Source organism: Cydia splendana, chromosome 5, assembly GCF_910591565.1.
Source record: "Cydia splendana chromosome 5, ilCydSple1.2, whole genome shotgun sequence".
NCBI classification, from domain to species: domain Eukaryota; kingdom Metazoa; phylum Arthropoda; class Insecta; order Lepidoptera; family Tortricidae; genus Cydia; species Cydia splendana.
In genome coordinates, this window is record NC_085964.1 from 13,705,507 (window position 1) to 13,721,141 (window position 15,635).

General features: G+C 37.5%; 1 protein-coding gene and 1 long non-coding RNA gene across 2 annotated transcripts; one reads left to right on the top strand and one right to left on the bottom strand.

The window, feature by feature from the left end:
* Positions 1–3,365: 3,365 nt before the first annotated feature.
* LOC134790793 (golgin subfamily A member 2) lies at positions 3,366–6,861 on the bottom strand. The gene is made up of 4 exons (XM_063761732.1): positions 6,706–6,861; positions 4,878–5,864; positions 4,534–4,776; positions 3,366–4,285 (listed from the first exon to the last, which is right to left on the bottom strand). Exons 1-4 carry the CDS (start codon positions 6,745–6,747, stop codon positions 3,428–3,430), a joined length of 2,130 nt encoding a protein of 709 aa, XP_063617802.1. The 5' UTR covers positions 6,748–6,861; the 3' UTR covers positions 3,366–3,427.
* A 5,756-nt stretch (positions 6,862–12,617) lies between these two features.
* LOC134791124 (uncharacterized) lies at positions 12,618–13,755 on the top strand. Its single transcript, XR_010144265.1, has 2 exons — positions 12,618–12,952; positions 13,030–13,755. It is a non-coding gene; the product is annotated as an uncharacterized LOC134791124 (long non-coding RNA).
* Positions 13,756–15,635: the final 1,880 nt, after the last annotated feature.

The window sequence follows — 15,635 nt, forward strand, 5'->3', positions numbered from 1 at the left end:
TTTACCTGTCAAGAATTACCTACAATTCTTCTAAATCTTGACAATTGTCAGAAACTTCGCAAAAGAAATATCTGTTTTTTTCCGATATAATAAAGTTTTTTTTAATAAAACTATGATGGTGGCAAACAGGAATACGGGCCGCCCGATGGTAAGTGGTAACCGTAGCCCATGGATGCCTGTGACGTCAGCAACAGTGATTTTACAATTGTCGCACCTGTCACCGTGGTGAAATTGGGGCCTGGAAAAGGGTTAATATTGATATTTGCTAGTGCAGCCAGGGGTGCGAAACTCCTGAGATCGGTCAAACTCGGCTCCGCTCGGCTCAGCATTGCTCCGAGCAATTATTAGGGTTGGCACCACTTGACTTCCTTCTGCGTGCACGACCACAGATAAGATAATCACTTGAATTTTGACAACCCTAAATAGCCGAAAGGGATAGTGCCATATATTAGAAAGGGATAGCATGATTCGACCCTGAACCGCTGTCAAACTTCGGTTTTGTAGGAAGTTTCCTTTCTGTACGGTAGTACTATTATTTATTCTGTGGTGCAGCATTAAGTCATGTGTCCGACCAGTGATACTGGCCTTTAGTTCATTTTGTACTTATATATCAGAAAAATATTATTTATAACCACATAGCAGTATTTCTATAGGTTAATAGGTATTTGTCATTGTCATATAGGGTCTGTTCGAAAAGAGAAGAGTCATGGAATGTATTGGGCGCCATACATTCCATGACTCTTCTCTTTCCAAAAGTCCTTATTAGTCTATGTTCTGATATTTTTGACCAATCTTTAACAAAGGTTATTTTTTATCAGTTACACTTTCTGCTCTAAAAATAACCATTTTACAACTATAGATACCGCCATACAATGGATTTAATAACAGATTGAAATTTTAATGTCTTTGTACACTTTAAATAATGGCACTGTACACTTTTTATGTGCACTCATTATACCTACCACTAAAATAATTTGTAATTTAAAGGGTTGATCCGGGTTGTTCCCACTAGTTGCCACCAAAATTTTGTAAGTGTTTAATACTAATAATATTAAAATATCTAAGTACTTAGATAAATATGGTGTCGATTTGTTTGTTTGCATAAGAAGAAATTTAATGTCCAATTGACCTTTTAAACGTCACGCTTTTCGTGTGCGGCGTGTCATCGTGAACCTTGCCGGAATGCACGAAGGTCGATATTGGGCTTGACATCTTTTGGCGGTCAAAAGATTAATAAGAATTCCTAAATAAGATACATTTTCATATGTACTGTCTGTACTGACTATTTTAAACTTGTACCGGTAAAACTGTTTAAATGATTTTGTTTAACTTAACCTTTTGGACGCCAATGACCGATATATCCGCACCGCAGGTTCAACGCCAAAGACTGATTAATCGGTCACAGACCACAGAGCAACATAGACCTACGTGCATATGCATAAAGTTCAATTTGAGTTTAGACACTTTGGTGACGTGGCGTCCGCGTGACAGCTTTTGTGTTTGACACGGCGTCGAAAAGGTTAAGTTAAAGAGCAGGCCGCGTAGCCAAAATGCCAATCGCTTACGCTCCGTAGCGATCGAAACGCAACTGTCACTGTCGCACTAAAGGCTCCAGTACACAGTGGTCAAGGATGGTCCATGCCAAGCCATGCTTTGCAATGCGCAACAGCAGGCCTATATCACGTAGGTGTTCACACAATGGTGCATAAAAAAAAACAAAAATCGAAATCAAAATTGCAGGCTCTGCAATCAGAGACTTATCAGTTTATTATAGATTTATATCAGTATATAAATCTATAATAAACTGATAAGTCTCTTCATTGCTCCTTAATAATGACACAGGGCTATTAACATTTAATCAAGCGGTCAAAAATTCAAGAAACTAAACACACAATGGCGTCTGTGTGAACACCACAGGCCACGGTACGCCACGATTCGTTTGAAGTGTGCCAAAAAAACCGACAACTCCCCGATTGCTCACCACGGCTGACAACTGACGGCAGTCGTCCGCCATTGCATACCATAGCCCCCTGTACACAATGGCCAGGGCGTGGCATGGCCCATCCTTCACCACTGTGTACTGGGACCTTAATATGGAAGAGTGATAGAGAGACACAAAGCGTTTCGTTGTCGAAACAATAGCGATTGTAACCCTGGCTAGGCCGGCAGTTTACTGAAAAACTAATCGACATGTAAATACCCCGTTTTTATTAGTATTGAACACTAAAGGCCTGGCCAAACAGCCGGCGCGACGCAGCGCCGCGTCCGCGCCGCGTGATGGCGACGCGATGCCTGTTCAAACAGGGCGCGCGCGGATTGCGCCGGCCTCACGCTCTCAACACGCCCTCATCGCGCGCGCGAACGCGGCGCGGCCGCGCGGGAACGCGGCGCACCGCTCGCTGCCTAAAGCCCCCTCCACACTCCTGCGCGAAGCCGCGAACGCGAGTGTGGCGTCGATTTTCGCAGACAGCGAAATCTACTCCACACTCGCGTTCGCGGCTTCGCCCGCGATTCACGCACATAGTCTGGAGGGGGCTTAACATCCGATCCGACTGATGTGACCTTGCGCGACGCGGCGGGCCGCCGCGTCCGCGCGGCGCAGCGCTGCGCACGCGCCGCTTGGACGCAAGGGGCCGCGCGGCACGGGGCGCGACAGAAGCGGGGCGCGATACCGGCGGGACGCAGTCTGTTTGACGTCGGTAACCTGTTAGCATGCGCCGGCTGTTTGGCCAGGCCTTAACAACATTTTGGTGGTAACTACCGAGAAAAAAAAAAACAGTTGTTCCCAGTGATTAAGAAAACAATCTGTTACCACTAGTAACAATTTGGTGGCAACTAGGGGGAATAACCCAATTTAAAGGTGCGCTGCGCTTATTTTTCTTGTTTGTCCTATTGTTGCAAGACAGAAGCAGAATACAAAATAATGTGGAATTATTTTTTGTTTCTTTTTCTCCTCATAAAGAGCAGTTACGGTAAAGCCGCGTGTTCACTTAGTATTCTGAACAGTTCTGAGCGAGCAATGTTTTGTAATTGAACAAAACTACGTTAAAACGGCTTAAAATTGAATACTGGACCCTTCGAGCCTCGCCTAGATTTTTAAAATTTGCTTTCTATTTCTACTGACAAAAATTGGTTGCAAGACTATGGTTGCATTTCCATTCCAGCGAATTTTTCCTACTCAGGTAGTGAAAGGAAGTACCTCTAGGAAGTAGCACTAAGTATATTTGGTTACACAAATAAAATCCTCGATTTTACGCTTGCGAAGATGGTGCGGGGACTGCGGGGGTTTGTTGTTCGTTATAGTCAACATGGTTGCATGGTTACTTTCAACAATATTTATTGTATAAATGTAATTGCTTCACATGTGAAATATAATATATCGCGTTATATTATAATCATAATATACATATCATGTAATGAAATAAAATCACACTTCTATAAGTTGACCGGAGCAACAACTACAAGGATGGAAATTACTTAGGTCTACATTTATCTTTTTCGGATCAATTAATGTATTACGTCTCAAATTGGTGAGCAAATCCATCACCTTGGCCATATCGGCCTGTTTAGCTTCATCTTGGAAATATGAAGACAGTTGCGCATCTCCAGCAAAGCGCATAAGTATAGCTCCCAGCTCCTCTAACTGCTTTCTCAGGCGATCACACTCAGCCTGGAATATTTTCACCTGAGCACTTCTTTCCTCGTCTCTCTTTTTCAGTAAGCTCCGTTGTTGTTGATAAAGTGCAACATACTCGCAAATAGTGTCAGTTTCATTTTGCAACTGCAATATTATATGTTCGAGTCTGTGTTTCTCATCTGATAGGTCTGCCACTTCTGACATTATTTTGAGAAATCTTTCTTGAAGTTTCAACATGGCATGTTCTTTTGGAATGTTTGAATCATTTGATGTTTCTGATGAAGCCTTAGTAGCACCTTCCACTGCTTCTTCAACTTCATATTTATTCTCCTCTTGTTCAACATTATTATGATGATGATGGTGGTGGTGGTGGTGGTCATGGTTGCATGCTCCCTCTGCTTCGTGGATGTGTTCATGTTCTATTACTTCACCGGGTTCAATGACATTCACGTCACTGGGAAGCTGCTCAAGCTGTTTCTCCAATTCCCTGCACCTTGTTTGTAGCCTTATCATTTCTTCATCTTTGGCCATTAATTTAATATGCATATCTTTTGCCTTTTCTTCGAACTCAGCCAATTTAATTGTCAGCTCCCTGTTCAAATACTTTTCTGCTGTTAATTTTTCAATCAGTTCCAATTTGTCTTGACTCTGGAAGTATTAAGGTACTGTAAGTAAGTAATTTAAATGTGATATATATATTTTTTTAATTTATTTAACAGAACACAAAGTACAGTGTTACCTATAATTAAAGTTTCGCCAAACTGTAAAACAGTTTGTTGGCGATGTGGAACAGGAATTAATATTAGAACAAGTAATTTTTGGCACAAGGTCATTTGAAATCGAGCCGTAACCCTAGCCCTAAGTCAGCCTCAGCCTGTGTTTATCCTCATTCTTACCAGTTTTATAAAAGCTTCCTCAAGATCTTGAACACTTGTTTTCAATTTTCTATTCTGCTCAGTAGCTCTTTGTGCAGCAATTTTATCACTGGTTATATCTGCTGTTAGTTTTGTGATGCTTATTTCATCATGGGTACATGATTGGGACTCTCTCACTTGACTTAACTCCCTGACTTTAGCTTCACTCTCTGAATAACATTTCCGAAGCTCTTCATACTTCTTGTTTAGTTCATTTAGCATTTCCTAAAAAAAATGCAAAGTAAATATTAAAGGTGTAGTTATATTATAATTAGAACTTTATTAGATTGCACATCAAGAAACTGACAAAAGCAAAATTGGATTACCGAGGTATTTTTGTAACTTTGCTGCAATTCATTTATATCAATATTAGTCCTTGCTTTACTGTCCACAGCTTCTTTAAGTATACGGTAGTTTTGTAACCGAATTTCCATATCACCAATTTGCTCAACAAGACCAGTTTCCCGGTTGGTCAAGTCCTGAACTTCTTTTGTTAATTCTTCATTCTTTGTTAAAACTGCTTTTAGCTGGGAATTTAAATCATTAGCATAATGTTCATAGTGTGAACTTATTTGGTCTCTTTCTTTCTGCAAACTCTTCAATTGTTGTTCGAGGTTCATAATTTTCTGTTGCAATGCCACATTTATTTGACTATCTTCTTTTTCACCTTTAGGTGTAACACAATCAGCTGAGCCATTTGTTATTTGCTGTAAATGCAATTGTGTAGCATCCAATTGATTTTGAAGTTTACATAGTTGACTGTTGAGCGAATCATTTTCAATTTCCTTAGCTGTAAGAACAGTTTTTGTAAACTCCAATTGGTCTTGCATGTTGTTATTAATATCAGTTAATGTTTTTTTTTCTGCATAGAGGTTTTCAATAAGTCTGTCTTTTGACAAAATATCTTCAGTTGCAGCCACATACTTGTCATTCAAGTTCTTCAGATTTTTTTCTAAATTGTTAATATGTTGTTTTGATAAGTTATGATTGGCAACAGCTGCAGCATACTCAGTCTGTGTCTGGGATAACTTCAATTGCAGCTCATTCACTTTTAATTCCAGGTCTCTTTTACTTGACACAAGAAGTTCTGTTACATTTACCTGTGGCCCTGTTACATTTACAGCCTCCAATGTATAATGTTCATTTTGATATACCTGATTTATTGTTTGCTTGTCATCATCTACATCCTCAGGATTTATAACTGTAAGGGTATCAGGCACACTATAGGACTCTGGATCCTTATTAGATTGTGTTTCTTCTTGATTTATATTTCCTTCTTTAAGGACTACTTTCTTTTCTTGATGATCTTTTAACTGAAAAAATAAGCAAAATATTAATATTTTACCTTAATAGTACCTACATTAATAGTGGCAATTTAATGGTTCAGATTTTAAAAATATATGGAGTTTGGCCAAATAAACCAAAAAAAAGCTGATACTTAAAATTAATAAACTACAAATATTGTTTTTTTTTTAGAGCATTTAACAACCAGAGTTGCCTTTAAGAGCTGACCCCTCTGTCGAAAACCTCGCCCAATGGTCATACTTATTGTATGGATTGACGTTTATTTGACATGGCTATTTCCTATTTGAGGCGCTTAACTTCAAACTCAGGTAAATCCATCTGTCAGATTATGCGATTTTGGTATTAAGAAAAGGTAATAGGGTAGATATTTGCTGAGAGGGTTGAATGGATTTACCCGAGTTCGAAGTTAAGCGACACATTTGTATGTTATGTTATACATTTGACGAGCCCCTCCCCCGCGAAAATCGGCAGACTGTTTTGTACAGAAAATTACAGACAAGGCATCTCCAGTTGTTAAATGCTCTAAGGGTTTAGTTCATAATTTATATGATGTTTTCAAACAACTAGCGCTACACTGGCGTGACTGGCGGCTGTTGACAACACATTTGTAACGACAATAAGTTACCTTAAAAACAAAAGATTATTTTAGTGTAAGTTGATGTGTCTGGCAAGCTTTTTCCCACAGATATTGGACAATTAGAAATATCAGCCATAATCTAAACATAACACAACATCTAATCTAAATGAGTCCTAAAAGTAGCTCCTCTCGTTTGATATGGTTAGCATGTGTAGCACCAGATTTGCATGTGTAACATAAAATGTTTAAATTATAACGTTGTTGCAAAGTACCTTTTTGCGAGCTAAAGCCAGTTTAGTCGCTCTTGCGTCCATTTTTATGATTGTTCGTCTAAATCGGTAAGTTTACGCCTGAGAATTTACATAAACTTTTATATTTTTTATAAAATATATTCAATCCACTATTGGTATCTAGTACCTTTTCTCATAACTTACTTGTAACTTGTAGTCTTGTATCGTTTAAATCTTTGATTCCATTTTCGGATAAATATAACTGCACGAACTTTAGATAACGTTGTTACGTTTACTATTTCTGTCAAGTGTCAACCATGGTCAACTCGTCAGACAGTGTCACTTTCCGCCAGCACAAAACGTAACTGTCAAAGTTGTGACCAGTGGGAAAATTTAAAACATTATGGTCCGAACAGACGGCCGTACCGGACTGCGACCTTGGTGCGGTCAAAATATCTCTATCTCGCTCTCACTTATAGCTGCGTCCTTAACCGCCGCGATTATAAAAGTTTAACGTTTAAATAACACAAGTCTGGGCTATCAAAATTGCCGCCAACTTAGCTTGGTATAATGGCCATAACACATAACCTTCACACTACGCAAGGGAAACTGCCCACCAGTGACTATGCGAGGCGAACCCCTTCCTAGCCAAAGCTGCGTCAAATATCTAGGACTCCACCTCGACAGAAGACTTACCTGGGCCAACCACATCAAGATGAAAAGAAAAGAAGCAGATATCAAATGCAGGAACTTATACTGGCTAATTGGAAGACAATCAACTCTAACACTTAACAACAAACTACTCATATACAAATGTATAATAAAACCGATATGGACTTATGGAATACAGCTATGGGGATCAGCCAGCAACTCAAACTTAGAAATACTTCAAAGATTCCAGAACAAAACCCTAAGAATGATCACGTGTGCACCATTATTGGTCAGAAATAGTGAAATACATGAATACACAGACATACACATAATACCAACTATAAAACAAGAGGTAAACGAATACTGCAAAAAGTACAAAGAAAGACTTCAAAACAAGACTACACACCGAGGCTAAAAAGATGGCACATCCTAGGGCTAGACCAGAGACAATAAGCCCCCACGTAAACTGGTGATGGTGCTCAGTGGAACACCACCCTAAATAACAACTTCAAACCATCTGATTATGGCTAGAACAGCCGATTGCAGATTTACGTTGAGAAAAAAAAATTCTACTGACAAAGTGGGTTTGTCAGATCATAATAGGTAGAGGTTAAACCAAGCTAAGTTAGCAGCGATTTTGATAGCCCAGATTGTGCAAGAGTTAGGTATTTTAAACGTCTACTCTTATCTAATGATGTGCCTCATGATGAATTTTTATTTGTTTAGTTTCAGTTACATGGATGGAGTGCCCCCTTTGAAAATATTAGTATAAATGGTCAAACAAATCTTGTCAGTAGAAAAAGGCGCGAAATTCAAATTTTCTATGAGACGATATCCCTTCGCGCCTCAACAAGATCTGCTTGACCAACTATACATTACCAGTAGTTTGAAAATATTAGTATAAATAGTAATGGCTAATGTACTATTTCTTCACGAAAAACATCATGATGCTGATGTACTGAAATACATTCGTAGTTCCCACGGGAGTTATGGATTGTTGAATGCGGCTATCGTGTATCTATAAACTCTCTTTTGCAATATTTCACTTATCCACCCTCGTTTCACTAGGTACTATTATGTTTTCATCACACTCGCTCAGTAAATGTGGAATTGCACGCAGGTTTAGCGGGAGTTATAGAAAAAGCGTTCTCCCTAGGGAGTTATGAAGTTTCTAGTGCCATAATTAACAGTTTTTTGTCTTTATACTTAATTTTTGTATGGCAAGTGTGATGAAAAACATTGTGTGTAACTCGGGGCGTAATAATATTGCAAACTCGAGCACTGTTCGATTTTCGGCGTTGAGCGTTGGCGTTAAATTGAATAGAGCATACGGAACTCCGTGTATCTGTTCTCACAAGCGTTAAAAAAAACGCCGGCGCTGCTGTCAGTTGGCTGTCAAGTGTCAATTTTTGGTGTCAATCGTCAAGATTATTATTAGGCCCCATTCGCACGACAGCTTAAAAAGCGTTGCGTTAAAACCCGACGTTGGCGCTTTTTTACCGTTTCCAATATTTGTGTTCATATGAACGCTTAAAAGTCACTTGTGAGTCGTACTGCCACGTACGCATCTCAGCAAAGCCATACTTTATTTGCTATTACGACGTATTATTTGAATATATATAATATATAGTTAATGTTAATTCTATACATTGTTATGCTTTTTGTATAAAATACGAGCATTTATTGTAATAAGACTTTAGTATAAGATTAAAAGTAATTGCTATACCCTGTCCGGGTTCATGTTCACTTATGTTTGTACCTTGTATATTTATAATGTTGTACATGATTGCAATGATTAAATGATTAAATATAGCTTGAATATTTCAGGAATTTGTAAGCAAAAGTTGACATTTTTAAGGTGAAACTAATAATAATTTTGACGATTGACACCAAAAATTGACACTTGACAGCCAACTGACAGCAGCGCCGGCGCTTTTTTAACGCTTGTGAGAACAGATACACGGAGTTCCGTATGCTCTATTCAATTTGACGCCAACGTTCAACGCCGAAAATCGAACAGTGCTCGATAAAAAAGCGCCGCGCTTAAAAACCGCCTTCGTGTGAATACATACATGGTTATCCATTTGCGTCATTCAAACGCTTTTTTAACGCGCGTTGAAAAAGCTGCCGTGCGAACGGAGCCTTAGTTTCACCTTAAGGCCCCATTCGCACGGCAGCTTTTTCAACGCGCGTTAAAAAAACGTTAGAATGACACAAATGGATAACCATGTATGTATTCACACGACAGCGGTGACGCTTTTTATCAAGCGTTGTTGGATTTTCGACTTTAAGCCTTGGTCGTTAAATCGAATTTAGAGTGCGGATAGATTCAAGCGCTTTTTTAACGCGCGTTGAAAAAGCTGTCGTGCGAATGGGGGCTAAAAATGTCAACTTATGCTTACAAATTCCTGAAATATTCAAATAATACGTCGTAATAGCAAATAAAGTATGGCTTTGCTGAGATACGTACGTGGCAGTACGACTCACAAGTGATTTTTAAGCGTTCATATGAACACAAATATTGGAAACGGTAAAAAAGCGCCAACGTCGGGTTTTAACGCAACGCTTTTTAAGCTGTCGTGCGTATGGGGCCTAAAGCCCCCCATTCACACTCCTACAGTGTAGGCCTTTTTTGTTATAAAAAGAGGTCGGGGACATCAAATTTACAAAAATAAAGTGTTACATTTCACATGTAATATTTTTTTTTACATATCATACGTTTAATTACATTCAAACACAATTATTATATTTTAGTCTCATGTAATTGTTGGATTTATCGATTTTGCTCGCTCAGTACAAATTGCGGATCGGTCGAGCGACAAATCCGACTTCTCATCTCTCAGAATACGATAACATACTTCAACGAAAATGTGTTAGTGTGCGTGTTGTGACACTTGTCACTCGTCCGTACACAAAAAGAGATCGAGGTTTGCAAGATTTGTCTTTGACGTGTGTCATTTTCTATGTTTTTGTGTCGTCATTACAGATTGGATTCTGTATGTAAGTGTGTGAGAAGTGCGACTGTGTGCACCTTTCCCCCCGCGAAAAATGGCAGAAAGATTTGTACGGTGAGATATCGCTTGGGCCCCTCCCTTCCGATGTGTCGGAAGCCGGTGTTGCTCGAAGGTATGGCCTTCATACAAGTGGTAACAGACTATCGCACCGGACCGCGACCTTGGTGCGGTGCGGAGCATTTATCGATAGTGGGTGGATTTCATCACCAAAAATTTCACCATACAAAAAAATATTTTTTTCAAATGTTTAATTTAACACGATTCTAGCTGGGAAAAGTAATAGGGGGCTGTATATTGAGGATATTTATACAATCATTTGTGGCTTATATTTGAAGTTATCGCTTTCGGAAAATAAAAACGCAAGACGGTGATGACAATCATGGTATGGTAATGACTCTTTTATAGACGGTAATGACACTGCATGTACGGTAATGACGATTTGGGAACTAATTTATATATGTATTAAAAACGTATTTAAAAAACAAAAACTTTTTTTAATTGTAAGGCTTTAGAACTTTAATAAACATTACAAATAACATGTTTTTGAACATAAGACTAGCTACATAAATTATTTTTAGAAAATTATAAAAAATACATTTTATTCATATAAATAAATATATAACAAGTATTTTTATTGTATAATATAATTTATATTCAGAAATAGGCAATTTATGTATTCATTTATTTTTTTGGGTTTTTTCAATGTTAAATCATATTAACAATATTGTACTCTTATTATCAGTTTAAACCCGCATCTTCTTTTATCTACTGCATAATTTGGTATTTATATCATATTATAAAATTGCTGGCTTACCAGTGAGCTTAATTTTTATGATATATTACTTTTTTTGATAATTTGATTCATTGCATAAGTTTGTATTTTTGTTGTTTTATAAATTAACTTTAAAAATAGCTATAATGATTTAAAACCATATATATATTGTTTAATAGCTAAACATTAATATATAATCAGTGTTTTATAAGTTGCAAGACCCCTACTTGTAATGCATGTCATAAGTTACAAAATGTTAGGTATTGGGTCCGGTGACTACCCAATGGTATAATTATTAATTGCTGTAATTATATACATCAATTAATATAATATTATCAAAAAACATAAGACCATTACGATAGTGAGCCAGTACCGTAGCCTATGGTCGCTTAAAACTTAATATATGTTGCTTGTTTAAATACTTTGTTTTAACACGACTAACATGCAATTACAGACTCTAAGTTGCGCGATTTACATTATTAGATAATAAAAAATAAACATTTGTATGTTCTAAGTTCTAAGTGACCTAAATTTTGCCTACTTCAGTCAAAATGTTATTTAAAACTAACCATCCTCTAGTGTGAAAAAAATAGTCATATCTTCTTCTACATTTATAAGGTAGACATTATATAGTGTTAGAAGACATAGAGAACGTTTTTCAAACATACAGCTTAATTTCATAATGAATTATAGCAAAATAACTAAAAAAGTTTCTGAGAACCGTCATCACCATACACATGAAATCATCACCGGTCGTCATTTTTTCCCGGTGATGATGGGTATGGTGTTGACGATTTGAGAGTTTCTTGTTTTTATTTCTAGAATACGAATAATAGTAGTTAATGTCTATGCTACACAATAAACTTCATGTAGTTTGCCATTCATTTCAATAATTATTTATAATCTATCATTTGTAACTTTTTTAAACCAAAGCATAACGGTGATGATGCTCTGTTGTGACAAACTACGTTTTACAAATTTGTTCGTAATATTTCTCACGATTCAATGATGTGACTTTATAGTGAAATCATTTTTGGCATTCTATATTAAAGTGAAAAATAGGGCAAGGACCTTTAGCGGTATTTCGTTGTTCATACACGGAGATAAGCTCACATTGACATTACCATGACGGTGTTGACGAATATTCGTGACAAAATTTTAAATATTTTTAAATGTACTTTCTCGGTGAAGGAATTATTGCATATTTTCCCATGTGTTAAACAACAACATGGAAAAGATATAAGTAAAAGAAAAATCGCAATCGTACGATAGGTATGCTATAATTTTCACTGCAAACAATAAGGTTCAGATTTTTCCAGTAGACGGTGATGATTTTAGACACATAAAACATTTTATATAAAAAAAACTATTAAGTTATTGGAGATGGTAATTGAAGGAACATGAAGATAATAGTTCTTAAAAACATATAAAAAAGTTGCAACTCGCACAACCTACTAGTTTTTTTTATAAAGACCGAACCATAAGTTTTCGCAGGATTTTGAAATCCACCCTGATATTCTCTACCTGTCACCATTCTCACTGACTCTGGCAAAGGCCCTAAAGGCTGCCATTTCTCTAATATACTATATATATATCATGTGATCAACATGGAGCCCGAGATCATAGGTGACGCGGAAAGACAATCCATCATTGAAATCTTGGAATTGTATAAAGATTTCCCGTGGTCATGGGACTTAATCCACGCCAAATATTTTGATAAGGACGCTCGCTCGCAATCATTCGAAGTCCTTTTAGAGTGCTACCAAAAATACTTTCCCAATGCAACGGTCACCAGGATATCAGGAAAAAAATTGAATACTTAAGATCATGTTACCGGCGGGAGCGAAAAAAGGTTGGTAAATAAATCAAGTTTTTTTTTTAATTGTATTCAATAATGTACCAAATAAAAACAAATCTTGCTAACTTCAGGTGGAGTCCAGCAAGACTACAGGAGCTGGCTCAACGGAAATATACCAACCGAATCTCTGGTACTACCCATATTTAAATGTATGAGTATATTCTGACCATCCTAAGTTTTCATTCCAAGTACTTATCAAGTATGGATAGCTTATAGGGATGTGTATGCATTCTTATTGCAATGTTTGTGCATAGTTAGTGTGGTCAGAGTCTATTCAGAGGCAAATAAAAAAAAGTCAATTAAAGATCTGTTTTTTATAAAATAGCCCCTTGAGATGATATATTATGTTAGGTATATGGGACAGTAAGCTGCAGAGGCTACCTTTTCTCTGCAGCTTACTGTACTATTTACACTTTTAATTTTCAAGTCCAGTCAACCTATCTGATTTCGGTACCCCTACATAATGTGGCAAGTTATGAAGTGGCCCCGAAACCAAATTGGTTGACTGCACAGTTTTCACATTTTGTAACTATTATTTGGAAAGGGTCTAGTGATCCTACAAATGTTAGCCAGTTTAGTGAGTCATGGGGAGTATGTATTTTTCTGACACTAATATTATTGTTATAAATAAGTATAAGTAACATATATTTCTTCCCTTTAATACTGCCAAAATTGGTGTGACAGAGAGGTGACTGATAATAAAATTATTGTTAATTATTATTAGGTATTTAGTATGATCATTCTAATTAGGTGCCATAAAAGCTGTGATTCATAAATAATAATAATTAGATTATTAACAGCATATTGTTTTATTTCTCACATTAGGTACCTACACATGTTTGTTGTTGACACAAAAGTTGCTGTTTATTTTTTTATTCCAGATACTAAAAGGTTTTCTAAAGTAAAAGTAAGGTAAACATACTAGTACTCCACATGCTATTGCCCAATAGATGACACCTTGCTGTCATCGCTATTGACAATGAGTCAATGACTTATGTTTCAAGATGACATGTACTGGGAAAATATGTACACATTACCTAAATATATAGCAATCTGTCTGGCCTAGTGGTTAGTGACCCTGCATATTAAGCTGATGGTACCAGGTTCAAATCCTGGTACCGCCATTTACTTGGGTGATGACAAGGGAAATGAATTGTTTCATTTGTTATACACAAAGTTAACTACATAGGTATGACAAAAGATACAATTGTTTCACCTCTATATAGTCTTTGAGAGCTTCAAAGATAGCTTGGCAGGTCTCTGGTATTATTTCTGAGAGCAGTTGGGACGATATGGTCGTGCAGAATTTCAGTTCTCTTAGGTCTCTGCCAGACGCTAGATATTTTAACGTCGCCTAAAATTAGTGGCGATTGTAGCCACTACCAAGGCGATTTTAGTTTGTTTAGATAACACTGGAGGCATTCTTTTTTGAGGGCAAACTTATACATTTTCGTGGTGTCATAGCAACTGGACGGCAATGTAGCCAGTTGACGAAATAAAAATATGCAGGTACAATGCTTCAAAGAAACTGATTTGCAAAGATTTTCATGCAAAACTATGGATTGTGTTGTTATAGGCTCTCTACCTACCTCTAAAAAGCAAAGCCGCATTGAAGCCCTTAAGATTTAATTTAAAATTATAAAGGATTCCATTGCAAAAATTTGATGAAAAACACGGAAATATGGGACACTTGGCAACACTGGCGCACGTGTGCGGCAGTCTGTAAGCTAGGATCGCACCGTTTTGACGGTCCGGTGCGATAGTGTGGAAGCCCACGCCAGTAAAGCAATTCCTAGAACCGCTCCAAGGTCGCGGTCCGGTGCGATAGTCTGTTACCACTTTACCATATCCCCCTGTACACAATGGCCAGGGCGTCGCATGGCCCATCCTTCACCACTGTGTACTGGGGCCTTAAGACTATCCCGTTCTGTCAGTTATCCCCACCACTCATGCCCAATCACTGAAATATGAAACCTATATATATATAGGTCTATGTGCCCAATCCAGTTTATAATGAAGTTATATTGTTTAAACTGGTTATATTTTTTAACGCTTGTGAGAACAGATACACGGAGTTCCGTATGCTCTATTCAATTTGACGCCAACGTTCAACGCCGAAAATCGAACAGTGCTCGATAAAAAAGCGCCGCGCTTAAAAACCGCCTTCGTGTGAATACATACATGGTTATCCATTTGCGTCATTCAAACGCTTTTTTAACGCGCGTTGAAAAAGCTGCCGTGCGAACGGGGCCTGAATCAACCATTGGCCGAAACACGGTACCTAGGTACTTAGTTATAGTGTAAATAACATTATTTGCGGTATTTGACACATTATGACTGACGTATATAGAGATGTAACTAACGCAAATCGATTGTCACAGCAAGCGATTACGATTGGATGGCACGTAGACTGAGGTATCGAATTGTGACGTATAATGAATTTTTATTTGCGATTTAAATAAAGCTAGAATTATATGGTTTTCCCGCAAGCTACCGGTCGGTCGGTGTATTTAATACACCGACCGAGTAGGTCGCACCCATTATCAAAATTGAAACTAACTGGGGATCTATTTTAAAGTTTATTTATGTTATTTCTGTGTCAAATTTGTTGTCTGTTAAGTGACGATAAATATATCCATATTTACAGTTAATTATCCACCTTTTCCTTATTTTTATT

Bases quoted from the DNA above. Each gene is read 5' to 3' on its own strand.
- LOC134790793 (XM_063761732.1), bottom strand. From the start codon at position 6,747: ATGGACGCAAGAGCGACTAAACTGGCTTTAGCTCGCAAAAAG. The intron at 5,865-6,705 runs GTACTTTGCAAC...TTATTTTTTCAG, and splicing joins TGGCTTTAGCTCGCAAAAAG to TTAAAAGATCATCAAGAAAA. The intron at 4,286-4,533 runs GTAAGAATGAGG...TAATACTTCCAG, and splicing joins AGGAAGCTTTTATAAAACTG to AGTCAAGACAAATTGGAACT.